Source organism: Ischnura elegans, chromosome 2 (genome assembly GCF_921293095.1).
Source record: "Ischnura elegans chromosome 2, ioIscEleg1.1, whole genome shotgun sequence".
NCBI lineage: Eukaryota > Metazoa > Arthropoda > Insecta > Odonata > Coenagrionidae > Ischnura > Ischnura elegans.
In genome coordinates, this window is record NC_060247.1 from 16,751,784 (window position 1) to 16,767,390 (window position 15,607).

The 15,607-nt window shown below is 38.4% G+C and overlaps 1 protein-coding gene and 1 long non-coding RNA gene across 2 annotated transcripts in view; one reads left to right on the forward strand and one right to left on the reverse strand.

Moving 5' to 3' along the window:
• Positions 1-4,311: 4,311 nt before the first annotated feature.
• On the reverse strand, positions 4,312-5,948 carry LOC124153442. Its single transcript, XR_006863652.1, has 2 exons — positions 5,755-5,948; positions 4,312-4,574 (listed from the first exon to the last, which is right to left on the reverse strand). It is a non-coding gene; the product is annotated as an uncharacterized LOC124153442 (long non-coding RNA).
• A 2,220-nt stretch (positions 5,949-8,168) lies between these two features.
• Positions 8,169-15,607, forward strand: part of LOC124153443 (DNA-directed RNA polymerase II subunit RPB2) — a 51,970-nt gene continuing 44,531 nt past the window's right edge. The window contains exons 1-3 of the mRNA XM_046526597.1: positions 8,169-8,390; positions 8,465-8,688; positions 8,806-9,010. Coding sequence (XP_046382553.1) covers positions 8,372-8,390; positions 8,465-8,688; positions 8,806-9,010 — 448 coding nt within the window. The 5' untranslated portion in view covers positions 8,169-8,371. The remainder of the gene's footprint in view (positions 8,391-8,464; positions 8,689-8,805; positions 9,011-15,607) is intronic.

A 15,607-nucleotide genomic window follows, 5' to 3' on the forward strand; every position in this document is an offset into this window, starting at 1 on the left:
TACATAAATGCGTTCAGGCTCTCATGCTCATATTTGAGATCCCTGTGTAGGTTGTTAGCATATGTTCATAGCGTGTGCTAACTTCCTACTCATCCCAGAACAAGGCTCGGGAGCCTTGGAGAGCTCTCCACGGAGAGTGGTGCCACAAGTTGACAAGTCAAAACACTATGCAGAGGAATGAAGGATCTAAGGTTTTCCCGGCGAATAGATTGGAGGAAGAGTTCTCCGGTTTCCAGCCGGGTCCAAGGGTTTTTCAGCACCAACGTTTCGAGGGTGAAGTCTACCAGCGACACACAGCTGGAAACCCGAGAACTCTTCCTCCACACTATGTAGAGGAATTTTGAACATTCTGGATTTATGGTTTTTCTGGATTCCAGATTTGAGGTACTCAACTGTAATTAGTTGTTTCAGGCATGACTTTATGGAATCTACTTGACATAATGAAAAGTAATGAAAACTTTGTTATTCCACATTAATATTTAATATACGACCCAGGTTTCGACATGGCACGTCATCGTCTTGCACAGAAGACAGAGAATAAACAGGAACATTCAAAATTATTTTTTTTTAATCTCAAAAACACAGTCTAGGGAGAGGGTCAAGGGGTGGAATTCTCAGGGGTGGAGTTAGGCCAAAGAGGTGGGAAATGGGTGTAAGAGCATGGAGAAGATTTGGGATTTTCATACTTACATTGTCTTAAAAAAAGGGGGGAGGAGGTAGCAGCACGTGGGTCAGCTGAAATATAAGAAGAGAGACACTGGCATTTCCCAAACCTACAGCCCACTCCTCCATAAAAAAGGAGTATATCAATAGAAAGGCCACTAACAGCAAGGAGATAGCAGGGCATTGAAGTCATGATTAAAAAAGGAAAATTACATATTCTAATGCCAATTCTAGCATAAGATACCGTGTATATCTGAATATAGTCCCCCTTTTTTCCAAAAATGCCCATGGTAAAAGTAAAGGGGGGACTATATTCAAACACATTTTTTTAATTTTTCCCGAAACTGAAGCCTCAGAATTAGTGGGGGGGGGACTATATTCAGAGAAATATGGTATATATATGCAATTATGTGTTTCAAGGATCAGGGCTTATCATGCTTCTCAAAGATCAGCGATCATTTATTGTAAAAAAGAAAAAAATGAATACTGCATTTAATAATGGCATTAAAACATTAAAAAGCTAGAAATGAATTACATACTGGAAACATTCACATGAGGCTTAAAAATAATCTTGGGCTAGGAGGATTAAATGAAAGACTGAGGGGGGAGGGTGTATGCCCATCCTCTCAGATTCCCGAGAATGGTAATCATACATGTAGTCAACAATTTTGAATCTACATATTCATATTGTGGATAGACTTGATGATGGAAGACTCAGAAAAACCTGACTTCAGCTTTGCAAAATTCCCTGTAAATGGAAAGAAAATAATCTTTCTTACTGATATTTATCAGATTCTAAACAGGGCTTACCCTTCATGGTCCACATTCGTTCCATGACCATAAAGTGAACAGTCATTATCAAGATGTTAACAATTGAAAAACAATAAAAACATGGATCAGCTTCATTCAAATTGGTAAAAAGTTACTAAGTGGATCATTTTCATTCCATGCATACTTTGGAGAAGACATGGTTTCTCACAATGCACTCTCTTGAGTAACCTCTATGCATCTCAGGCACCTTTGTCTGTGAATGTTAGAGACTGGAATAGGTTTTCGTGATAAATAAGAACCCTTCAATAGCATTTTGGATCTGCCTTGTGCCCTCGGCAGCAGATCTTATCTACTTATATGGGCACTGCCTAAATATCAATGGATCTGCAATGATAACGTGGTAGTTGTTCCAGTACCAGCCCTCCATCTCACATTATAACAATGCTCGGTTGGCTTGTTTAGCAGCAGGAGCTTTCCATGTATAGCTGAACATAAGGAAGTAATAACAAACATGTGAAATCTTAGAGGGCTACATACGGTTTTTCAGGGTAGAGGGGAGAATTGCAGAGGAGTCATATTAGCAACAAAGTTTAAAGAGGAAAATGGAAACTACCAGTATAAAAACATACAGACCTAGGTGGTAAGTGGGAAAATTAACAACTTGCAAGACAACAAACTCCAGGACAGATTCACCAAACCCAAGATCTTTCAACTGGCTTGAAGTTAAATCGGAAAAAATAGGGGTAATAGAGTTCTCTGTCTTCCCATAATGCCAGAAAACACTAAAAAAAGTAATCATTACTGCTATTCTCCAACATAGTTTTTCTATTCACAAGTTCAGTAAACATTACTGATGCCTTTCTTGCTTCCTAATCTTTGATTTTCTGAGGTATATCCTGCCAATGCCCCATTTTGTTGAGAGGCAATGCGCACAATTAGCCACCCCCAAAAAGTAATGAAAACACCACCCAAAAACAAACACCTTCATCCCCCACCTCGTAGCAAGCGCAGTTCAAATACTCCTATGTCTGTCATGACCATCTAACGAACCATCAAAGATAGTTGCTGGAAAGGCATTTGATGACAGCGGGAATCTTACAGCCTATCAGAAATAAAGACTACACCACAGTTCTTGGTGAAAGAAAAAAAATGTCCATTAAGTCAATGATACATGAATGGAGACAGTAACATTTGATACTTTTTCGCTGTTTTCAACTGAAATTCTTTAATAGTGTTTTCATTTCATACCACCGGTTGCTTGTTGATGCAATGATGAAATATTTCCAGTTACAAAGAGTTGCTGTACTGTAGGAGGGAAACTCATTGTTAGGAGAGTGTGGAGGGCTACTTCATGAAACTAAGGAAGCTCTTCCCTCACTCACAGTGCTTCATCCTGAAGATTGGCTTTAAGAAGTGAGGTTGTAGCTCAATGTTGACTATGCCATATGCATGTGTATTTTACTCATTCAATGTAACTGACACCCTCACCTCACACTTCAATGGTGTATTACTGGCAGTCTAATAAGGCTTTGCCCAGTGGCACAAATATGGGGGGATAAGGTGGATAGATCCCCCCAAAGCCTCGAATCTGAGAAAGAAAAATAATATTAAAAACTGATGTCTAGTTTTGACTTATAGTAAATTTTAATGTAACTTTTTAATGAAACCCAAACTTTAAGTGCTAAAATTATGTACAATATATTTGCAGGCATGTCATTTTTCCAAAATTTTCCCTAAAAGGGGGTGGAGGGTGGGAGGTCACCCCTCCCCATCCCCTCTCATCCCCCTGAAGCATATTCCTAGTAACGCCACTGACTTTGCCTGCCATTGGAATGTGAGACCTTCCGGTCAGAAGCTACATGTGCAACCCATTAGGCCACTATATTTCCAAGAACTCCCTTTCAGATAAAAAATAAGAGTTCCAATATGCAGTGAAACGTCTGCATACAGACACCTATGACTTAGGGGTAGTTTTAAATTCTTGGGTAAAAGAATATTATTTTGCATCAGGATCAAAAACACAAGGGCAAATTTTTGAGCATGATATTTATCTTTCATATGTGCAATAGCATATGGGCTCTCAGACCTATTTCTCAGATTTGAAGTTTTTCTCAAAAATTAGAGTTTATTACATCTATGGGGCTAAGATTAAAAATGGTCAAACCAGCAAATATAAATAACACACAAAGGGAAAATGAATAAGAAGTTTTGAGAGAAAAACCCTTACACTACGACCAATGCTAACTCTTGCTACAACTGCAAGTTGAGTTTTAGGCATCCATTATAATTTGAAACGACCTTTAACCCTCTTACCCAGAGTTCAGTTTTTCTGGATCGCTTATGCTAGACTCATAATTGGAAGAGTAATGTAAGGACTTAATTTTTAGCAGTTATAATTTTATGAAATAATCCTCACAGAGAAGAGAGACAATTTTAAAATTATTTTTCAGGTTTTATATTTGACTTAACAGTATTTCTTCCAGTGGCCATTTATTTCTACTCAATAATATTTGCACTGGAAAACCAATATGAAAAAATGAAATTTCCTTCCCGTAATCTCTAACTTCAGGACAAATTTTCCTGAACTGTTTTTCTCCGTATTCTACAAGAAGTTTAACTGTGGATATAGTGAATAATGACTGCAGAGGAAATTTAAGTTGCAAAACCGTACCAGGTTTCAATGGCACATATTGTCCTCTGACAATAATCACTCCCAGATCCAAGCACATAAGTTTTGCAAAAATACTCTCGGCAGCAAGAATCCTAGGCTAAATAGTAAACACATGGATGGGTGAAACTATGGGGGCTAAGCATGATTTAGTTATAACGTACCTTGATGCCAAAACAATTGATATTTCACTAATAATACATTAGGTATCAAATATGAGAACCATTTATTACACATCATTGGCTTCAATAATTAAGACAAGAGTTCAAATAGGAACCATTAGGTCCATTATTAAAGAATAAGTTACACATTAAAAAGATAAGTATTAAGTTTTTATGGTGGTTGGAAAAAATCAGGCGCTTGAGGATGAGCAAGAGAAACATTCCTCGCTCTTGCGATTTCTTCTGAATTCCTTCCTTCAACTCCAGTGGCGTAACGATGGGGGGATGAGGGGATAGATCCCCCCCAAAGCCTCAGAGAAATAAAAAAAATATTTAAAACTATTGTATAGTTTTGTCGTATATTATCTGCATTTGCTTAACATTAAAGATCATTTATTAATGATATAATATGTATTTCCAGGTGTGTAATATTTCAAAAATTTTTCCTGGATCCCCCTTACCTGGGGGGGAATGATCACCCCTCCCAGCCCCTTCATCCCTCCCCCCAAAGCATATTTCTAGTTACGCCACTGTTCAATTCTATGCCATTAAGTAAGGTAAAACTTAATACTAGGGACTGCAATAATAATGAAGACTGAGATAACAGAAACTACCAAAAACCTACAGAATAAGAGACATTTAAAGACACGAATGAAGGAGTTGGTTGGAATGGCTAATATATATTGGTTGCATTCCTGCGATGTTACATCCATTAGTTAAAACAACAAATGAGAATAACCAGGTATTTTACGTACGTAACGTAGGACGTATATCAAGTGTTAAACCATGGGCGTTCCCAGAATCAAAACTAGGGGGGAGGGGAGGGGGGCAAAACTAGCTGTGGTCGTTCAAGTTGTAGCTTTTTTGTACAGAAAAGCATAATGAAACTAAAATTTTATGGTTATTACGACAGTAATTTGTTAGTTATTATGATTATTTGCTCGAAAATTTCTCCAAAAGGAAAATTTGTTCATAACTTTTGTTGAGAACTAAATTTATTTTCGCTTTTGCGAAGTTGCCCCCCTCTGGCTATGCCCATGTGTTAAACCATAAAATAAATGTAATAATTATTGATCATGAACAAAAACTTAAATGCGAATATTACTTTATTGAAGGGTTTGGGTTGTAATTCTGAAACCTTTAAAAATTTAATAACATCAATCGTACCCATGAACGGACGTACATGTATGTTCATGATCATATATGATGTATCAAGTATGGTGTGGTGGCTATGGGTATGGCTTATGTATATAGGTATACCTATATACATAAGCCATACCCATAGCCACCACACCATACTTGCTGAAAAGAGCTTGAAAGTAAGTATAAAAAATCTGCAAGACTCTTTAACCTTATTTTCTGTGATTATGATGGATTCTTCACATACTTACGATACTTAATGATTGGCTATATTACTAAAAAATGTTATATTACGTCGCAAAATTGAAAGATACAAGGGCATGCTTAGCAAAAGATAAACCTTTCTCATACCTCAATGTAGTAGATTCGGGAACTTAACATTAACGGTCGTAAATTATTACGACGATTGCAACAAAACTCAAGAAAACGTGAATAAAAGATGATCTGTTTATTGTTAATGATTCGCCATCATTTAGGATCGGCGGGGAAACATTACACACCCACCAACACGGAACGTACGGAACACACGAATACAATATTGGATCCTGAAATACTGTCTTGTAGAGCTGTGTCGTTCATGAATGAATCGTTCATTTTGAACGGTTCATTGGCATGAACCGAATGAATCGAAATACGCTCCTCGTTCAAAGGGTTCATAAAGAATCGTGTGGTTCATGAAGAATCAAAGAATCATTTAGAATCGAAGAATCATTTAGAATCGAAGAATCATTTAGAATCGAAGAATCATTTAGAATCGAAGAATCATTTAGAATCGAAGAATCATTTAAGAATCGCAGATTCGTTTAAGAACCGAAGAATCATAAGAATTGAAGAATCATGTAAGAATCGAAAAATCATTTGAACAATCGTCGGAGTAGTAGAAGTATAAAGGTCTTGAATTACTTCGCGGGCCGCGGATGACAGTAGGTCTTTCTAGTCATTTAAGAGCAGTGGCGGATCCAGAGAGCCTCTAAATATTACCATTATATCTTGAGTTTTTTAATGCACTAATATATATAGAGTTAAAGAAAATAATAATTTTGTTCAGTTGTCGGGGAAGGTTTACTCCCAATCCCCCCCACGTTACCTAGGTTACCCCAGGTACCTAGCCCCCTTCTTGTCACAATCTTGAATCCACCTGCACTGGTTGAGAGTGAATATTCCATGAATTTCTCGCTTATTATATGGAACCTATGGGACTTAACGTTCTTCGTCCTCCGACAATTGATAAATAAGAAAACACATCAATAGGAATATACTGAAAAATAGGAATTACTTAAATTCAATGAGACAAGAACAGCAATATTCCTTATTAAATGTTTTGTATAAGAACGGAATATCTAGGACGTATATATACTCGCTTGAGAGGTACCTTAAATCTTAATTGCCTCTTCTTGAATTACTTCGTGAAACATTTATTTTATTTTCTATGTCACTATGGTTTCATTAACTAATTTTTTGTAGCATAATTGATTTCATTGCGGTAGCATCATGATCATTCTCTTTTGATGCTAAAAGGTTAAAAGCCCTCTGAGAGACTGACGCATAATGTCAGGTGGCTCGGGCTTTAATTCTTTCTTTGAGCAGCTTAAGGTTCGTCGCTGAATTTTCATAAAATCACACTTTTCCTAGAGTTAATATGACAAATGTTATGCCGTTTTACCCGTATGTTGTAGGGGTCTCGTGCGCCATGATGCCTAACAATATTGCTAACACCGCTGTCAGATGTGTTGCGTGAGTTAGCCGGAATAATTTCATGACCACTTTGCTCCCGATAAGTCTGTCTGTTTTAGGGAAAATTTCTTTATGGTGTAACGCCAATTAATAGAATCTAATTTAATAATGAATCACCGAATACGAAGGAAACATGTTTAGTCGTATTTCTCGATTATTACCTTAAATTTTTATATGCATATATTCATGAAGATATTCTTACTAATAATTACATACATAATTATGTAAGTCCATGCGTACAGCCTTCAATGTTTTCGGTTAACTCTGGATTATTTCGCTTCATTGCAATCATTTGATTCACATTGTTCGTTTAGCTCGCAGAGTTCCTTTAGTTCACGTTGTTCATTTAGTTCGCAGAATTCATTTAGTTCACGTTGTTCGTTTAGTTCGCAGAGTTCATTTAGTTCACGTTGTTCATTTAGTTCGCAGAGTTCATTTTGTTCACGTTGTTCATTCGGTTCGCAGAGTTCATTTAGTTCACGTTGTTCATTCGGTTCGCGGTGTTCATTTGGTTCATGTGATTCTTTATGAACGACATGAAAGAACAGTTCATTCACATGAATAGAACCGAATGAATCGAATCACGGAAATGAACCGAAAATCCCACCTCTACTGTCTTGGTGTCGTTAGTCGTCACCCACCGCGCATTTAAATGGGTTTACAAAAGTTACCGCTCGTGTCGCTGACGGACAAATTGATCCGAGTTTCACAGGGAAAAATGTAAAATTAGGAGTATTGATCAAAATTTATACACATAATGATGTGATCTATCAAATTCATTACTTTTAAATTCTATACCTCTCTATGATAATTGTTAAACCAATAAAACCGCAAAATATTGGAAAGAAGTGGATCGCATTGCACCCATTACCGCCCCGCGGACATTTATGAAACCCGATTAAAATGCGACCGAAGTGGCAAGAAATCATCCTTAAAATGGGATAGAATCGGACCTCCTCTCTGCAGCCTCCTTGGATTTTCGCTTGATCGCGCGTCAGCAGAAGCGCCATTCGAGTTTCAAGTGTTTCCGCATCGCTAGCCGCTAGTCGTGTTTCACAAATGGCGTTGAAAGTTTTGGGATCCTGCTGTCATAACTTCTGAGAGTTTGGGATCAGTGCTTCGGCCAGTGCATGGGCTACTTTATATTTTAACGCTCTTTTAATACCCAGCAGCGGTACTCGCTGATAATCAATCTGTCTATACCGCTAGTGTGCTTGATTTCCCTGCAGCTAATATGTATGAGTTAGACGAAGGTGAGTTCTTTGATATGATGTGATTGGAGGAAAATTTTATTTGTATGTATTAAAAAAACATTTTATTAATATAGAGCAATACGAGGAGGATGATGGAGAGGAAATTTCATCAGAGTTGTGGCAAGAAGCTTGCTGGATTGTTATAAACGCATATTTCGACGAGAAAGGTTTAGTGAGACAGCAGCTTGATTCTTTCGATGAATTTATTCAAATGTCTGTACAGCGTATTGTGGAAGACTCTCCACAGATAGACCTTCAAGCGGAAGCCCAGCATACATCGGGTGAAATCGAGAATCCGGTAGGTTCGATTCTGTGGCAGTTCTATTGAAATAGTCGTGTGATTTTTCCAGTACTCCTTGATTGCCTTATTTCAACCGAGGTATGTCAATATCATTGCTTGAATTTAACTTTTCAGCCTAGGTATTTGCTTAAATTCGAGCAAATTTATTTGTCCAAACCAACACATTGGGAAAAAGACGGCGCGCCCTCCCCCATGATGCCCAATGAAGCCAGACTGAGGAATCTTACTTATTCTGCTCCTCTCTACGTCGACATAACCAAGACTGTTGCGAAGGAAGGAGAGGAGCCTATTGAGACGCAGCATCAGAAAACATTCATTGGTGACTATATTTTATTTGCATTAGGCCCACTTTGGTTTTGTATTTTGCATCAACTTCAATACCTGTTAAGTTTTCCTTTCGTGGGTAATTATTTCCATGCTTACGTTCCTCAATGTTAACTTCGACAGCTAACAGCTTTGCATTCCCTTTTTTCCGTGTAGCATCTTGAACTCATTCATTCCTCCAATTTGACAATATCTGAGAGATCGGTACAAGATCAATACTTCTGAACAGAGACTTACTGTTCATACCTGCCAGTTTACCTATAGTTAAAGGTGAATGAATCTGTGTATCGGTGGAGTGAAATTCCCTTCACTGAGCTCTAGGTACAGAAATGTGTCAAACGTATGATGCAGGATAAAAGAATGTATTAGTGGATCACTTGCACTTGTCTGCTGGGAGTTAAATCAGTTAACCACTCCAGAGTTTTCAGGAATTATCACCGGAAAGGTTTTCCTTACAATAATTTCTGGAAATTTCGTTTAAAAATATACATTTCTATACAGACCTTAAAGGCTTGTGTACACAATACATTAACATTTACAAGTTAATGTCTGTCTGTATGAACGATTTATGTGGAGCGGAACTTATGTAAATACGTGAGCCAAATTAGAACAGGTTCTAATTTCTGTGCATGCATTCGCACAAGTTGGGTGGTTACACGGTGCATTTTTGTGTTCATTCACCCCTTCATACATTTAGATGTTAACTCTTCTGCGTTAATGTACTGCATAAACAGGCCTTACTGGCAGTACTTATTCAAGAATGTGAAAAATGTTCATTATTGCTAGATTATGGGTGTCGTTTTTACAAAAAAATATAATATTCTTTACCATGTAAAACCTTGATAAAAACATAATGCCTATACATCACCATTCTAATTTGTGAATTGTCAGCAAAAGAATGCTCAAGAAGTAGTCAAAATATAAACTTGATTGTTTCTGGCTTTACTTTGTGAAAATCCATTCTTAATAATAAAACGTTATTGTACTTTTCCACACGATTTAATTAATACGACCGGTTTCGTCGCAGAGGCGACATCATCAGGTATAGAATCCGTTATAATAACAGTTATTTTGTTCTTGTTTATCTGGTTGCTATTACGTTGGTAGGGGAGGGTTGCGTTGGGGTTGGAGCGTCACTCAGCTTCAGGGGAATCTCCAAGAGCGGGGAATAGTTTACAAAAATATTTTCATTTGCTAAAATAAAAATTTTTTGTTTTTTCTATTTTGTATTTTTTCTTTCATGCCATGTTAAACAGAGCACTCAACATCCCCCTCTCTGCCGAGAACCTCGCCATGGAAATCAAAACCATCAAAAACATTGCAGTTAAAAACAGATACGAAGAAAGTGTCATAGATAAATTGTTAAGGGAGAAATACTCCCTCCGGGCACAGAAAATGATATACCATTCATCCATTCATAATGAGCATAAGAAACGCTGGTGCAAACTGAGTTATTATGGAAATATTTCACAGGCAACCGCAAACCTTTTTCCCAGAGAAGACTTTAAAATAGCATATTATAACACATCTAATTTAAGGGCGTTATTATGCAATACAAAAGATAAAATTGACTTAAATGATAGAAGTGGCATTTGCCGGCCTCGGTGGCGGCGGGGTAAAGTCCTCGCCTGCCAAACCGAAGGTCGCGGGTTCGAGTCCCGCCTGGGCAAGTTACCCTTATCCAGGGCATGGATGTTTGTGATTGTTAGAAGTTATAAACCCCGATGTAAAGGCCGAACAGTGCTGTTTTCGGTGGTGTTTGAAATAAATAAATAAATTTACGGACTCAAGTGCAGTGACTGTGAGACCTATTACATAGGCCAGACTGGATGTTCGTTCCGAGTAAGAGCAGAGGAACACGGAAGGCATTTGAGAAACGGGGAGTTAGAAAAATCGCATTTTGCGAAACATCTATGGGAGAGTGACCACAGGAGCAATTTTGTTCCGGAAATTCTCCACCTTGAGGGAAAGGGAAGAAGGATGGACTGCTTGGAGGAGTTGGAGATAAGGAAGCATTTAAAAAATGGAATTTTAGCAAATGAAAATATTTTTGTAAACTATTCCCCGCTCTTGGAGATTCCCCTGAAGCTGAGTGACGCTCCAACCCCAACGCAACCCTCCCCTACCAACGTAATAGCAACCAGATAAACAAGAACAAAATAACTGTTATTATAACGGATTCTGTACCTGATGATGTCGCCTCTGCGACGAAACCGGTCGTATTAATTAAATCGTGTGGAAAAGTACAATAACGTTTTATTATTAGTCAAAATATGTTAATTAATCGAACAAGACATTAATGTTGGTTTTGATATTAACAAAAGAAATAGCTTATGAATATAAGGAGTGACTTATCTGTCAAAAAACGAAAAAAGTCTTCTTTACGTCTTAAACTATTTTATTCGTCTTCAATATCCCAAGGCCGCACAACAATCACTTTTATATTGGCAACGTAAACAAAAAACAAAACAAACATTCATCATCACCTTGAACGTAAAAATGCAAAACCCTACAAAATATTAATTTTCACATTACAACACCTCCCCTCGTTCGAGGATGATGGAAAGGAACACAAAAAACATCATACATAACTTCGTAACTTTAGTTGTGAGTTTCTTACTCCAACTTAATTATGCCCATTTCTTTGGCAAACAATAATGTCTTAGGTCCAGACAAACTCTTTGTCAAACAGTCTGCAATGTTACTATCAGATTTCACATATTTCAATGAAATCTCTCCCTCCTTCACAGACTTTCGATCATCTCTATCCCCTGCCCAATCTGAATCACAATAGCATGCAAAACCTTCACCTTTCCTGAAAACAAGTTGATAATCACATGTACTCTTTAAATATCTCATTACATGTTGAACTCCATTCCAATTTGTTACAGTGGGGTTGCTACAGCATTGACTAAGTTTGCACACTGCGTTTGCAATATCTGGACGAGTATTGGTACTCAAGTATAACAAGCTGCCTATTGCACTCTGGTATTTCTCCTTGCAAAAAATTTCTCCTTCTCCTTTACTCTCAAAATTTGCACCTGCTTGTAGTGGACAAGAAACACCTTTACCTTCTAACATATAAAAATCTAAGAGAAAAGACATGACATACTTCTTCTGACTCAAAATGACAGTTCCCCTGTTTGGTCTGGTGAATTGGATGGACAAAAATGTGTTCACCATACCCAAGTCCTTCACCTGAATTAAGGATGCAATTTCATTTTTGAACACACCTACTTCTTCCTTCTCACCTATAATCAAGAAATCATCAACATATGTTCCAACAATTACATTGCTCCTTAAGTACACACAAGGGTCACTGATACATTTCACAAACCATAACTCCACCAAAATCTTACTGAGAAACTCATACCAATTTCTCCCTGACTGTTTTAAACCATAAAGGCTCTTCTTCAACCTACAAACAAAATAATCTCTGTTTACATCCATCCCTTCAGGAACAGACATATATATGGTCTCATCCAGCTTGCTGTTTAAATAAGCCCCCACCACGTCTAGGTGATCTATTTCCCAATTATTTTCCACAGCAATATAGGCTAACAGACGAACTGATTTCCTTTCAACAACTGGACTGGAAGTGTCATGATAATTCACACCGTATGTTTGAGTAAAACCCTGAGCCACAAGTCTTGCCTTAAATCTTACAATGTTACCTTCGTTATTCCTTTTAAGAGCAAAAACCCATTTACAGCCCACTACTTTCATATCCGGTCGTCTTCTCACGATGTCCCAGGTCTCTTGGCCTTCGATGTTCCGTAATTCTTCTTCAATGGCTAACCTCCAGTTGTCGGCTTGAGATCCTTCTATGGCTTGGCGGTAACTGGTTGGGACATCATCTTTTCCAAGGACAGAACGGGTGACGTTGCAGCATTCACACGGTCCTTTGGGCACCCGCTGCCGATTTGACCTCCTCAGGACTTGAGGATTTTCCTGCTCTTGTTCCTCATTCTGGACCTGGGCCTCTATTTCTGCATTTTCCTCTCCTGGCCTCTGGGCTATGGCTTGTGGCATATGTGTCGGGAGGGCTGCATCAACTTCTTCTTCTTCACTCGATGTGTCTTCTGTCTGGTCGCCTTTCTCACTAGTTACCTTTCTATGGAATGGGAACACAGTCTCATTGAATATGACATCTCGACTAATAATGACTTTCCTTGTATTGAGGTCCCACAATCTGTAGCCTTTGGTGCCCTCTGGGTACCCCAGCATCACTGCTTCCTTTGCTCTGGCATCTAGCTTGTCACCATGGACTACTCGATACCAAGCCTGACAACCAAACACCCTTAGGTACTGAAAATCCTTCTCTTTAAGTTCTCTTCCAAGCCACCTCTTTAGTGGAATTTCAGAATCTATTGCTGTTGATGGACAATGATTTCTTAAATGACATGCGGTTTTTAGGGCCTCAGCCCAAAAATGTTTTGGCATACCAGATTGTTGCAGCATAGCACGGATGGTATTCAAAATTGTCTGGTTATACCGCTCGGCCAGACCATTTTGCTGAGGAACATATGGTACAGAGAGACGATGTAGGACTCCACTCTTCTCAAGGTGTTTCTTGAATTCATTTGATGAGTATTCCCCACCGTTATCACTCTGGAACTCCTGTATTTTAGTTCCATGTGTGACTTCCACCATTTTCTGATATTTTATGAACTGCTCAGTGACTTCACTTTTGGCCTACAAGGGAACTACAACAGTGAAATGAGAAAATTCATCAATAAAAGTGACAAAAAATCTGCAGCCACTCAAAGAGGCACAGGGCATAGGCCCCACGACATCAGAGTGGACCCTTTGGAGGACATGTGTAGTCTTACTGTCTTTTTCTCCATTGTAGGAAAATTTCAGTCTCTTAAACTTTCCCTGTATACATGCTTCACATTCTTCTTCTGTCTTCTTACTCATTAAGTTCCGCAATGGTTCTATCTTCATCATCCCTTCATGGTGCAGGTGTCCCAAACGGTTGTGCCATGTTGTTGCTGCAATTTTACATGCTTTCATACCTTCATGTTCTTCAGCTTCTTTTCTTATTTGTGAAAAAGAAGCACTCCCTTCAGTAGTGAGGTAATACAGGAAACCAACGCGATACCCCTGGAACAGAGTAGCTTCTTCGTCGCTAACAGTAGTCTTTCCGTCTCTCCTCACAATGGTCAAGCCCTTCTCTTCTAATTTCCCTTCCGAAATCAAATTGTCTTGGAGGCAAGGAATATATAGCACATTAGTTAACTTTATTTTCCATCCACCACATTCATTCGACATCTGGATGGTCACTGATCCTTGACCTTCTATTTTTAGTGATGTACCATCACCCACAGTTACTTCTCCAGAGAGGGGTTTGAAATCAACAAACAAATCTTTCCTAGGGCTCATGTGATCCGATGCTGCTGAATCCAGTATCCATATGCTGTTGTTTGCATGGTTTGGATTTCTTTGCATGCAGAGTACTTTATAGCCTCTTGATACTACTGATGCTGATGACTTCTTCTCTTCTTCATCTTGCTTCTGTATGGCAGGACAAAATCTTGCAGTATGCCCCTCCTTTCCACATGTGAAACAAATGTATCTCCTCCCAATAGGTTTCTTTGGAGCATTTTGTGATTTATTTTCACTGCTTACTTTAGGTCTGTTTGGCTTCTTCTTTACCTTGAGAACCTTGTGTTCTTCTGTCTTCGCGTAATCCTCATTTTTCATTCTCTTCTCTTCTAGCAGGAGTTGGGACTTAACATATTTGGATGTTATGTCTCCTTCATTTGTTCTGTAAATACTTCGTATAAACCCAGCATATTTTTCTCGAGGCAGACCCATGAGGTAGAACGCAGCCAGTGCTCTATCCGGGAGATTAATGCCACACTTAGTAATTTTACGGTTGTAATTCTGGATCTTGCTCATGTACTCCATCATGGAAAGGTCTTCCGTTTTTTCGGTATTTACCATTTCCTTTAGGAACATTATCTCCTGGAACACGTCGTAAGTGGTGCACATGTTTCTTAATGCCTCCCACATATCCTTCGCTAGGTCCAGTCCCACGATATCATCCAAAAATGAATCATCTACGTATTGTATGATAATGGCTCTGGCCTGTTGATTTTGTCGCTGACGGCGCCTAACCTCTTGTGGTGGGAGTTGGCTTTCGTCTTCCATTTCTATCTCGTTTCCATCACTGCCGAATGTTATGTATGGATGGAAACCTTTTACCGCTTCCCAACAATCTTTCTTCATTAAAAAAGCTTCAATTCTTACAGCCCATACATCGTAATTATCGCTGTCGAGTATTGGGATACACATCTTCTTTTCTTCCGCCATTTTTGATGATTCCGAACTTACAAAGAACAATTATGGGGTTCACTTCTTCTAACCTCAAACGTATTCGCCGTTCACACCATCAAAAGAAAAACTTCGCTTCGCATCAACACTTAGTGTTTAAGTCTCATAATCTGTCAAAAAACTAAAAAAGTCTTCTTTACGCCTTAAACTATTTTATTCGTCTTCAATATCCCAAGGCCACACAACAATCACTTTTATATTGGCAACGTAAATAAAAAACAAAACAAACATTCATCATCACCTTGAACGTAAA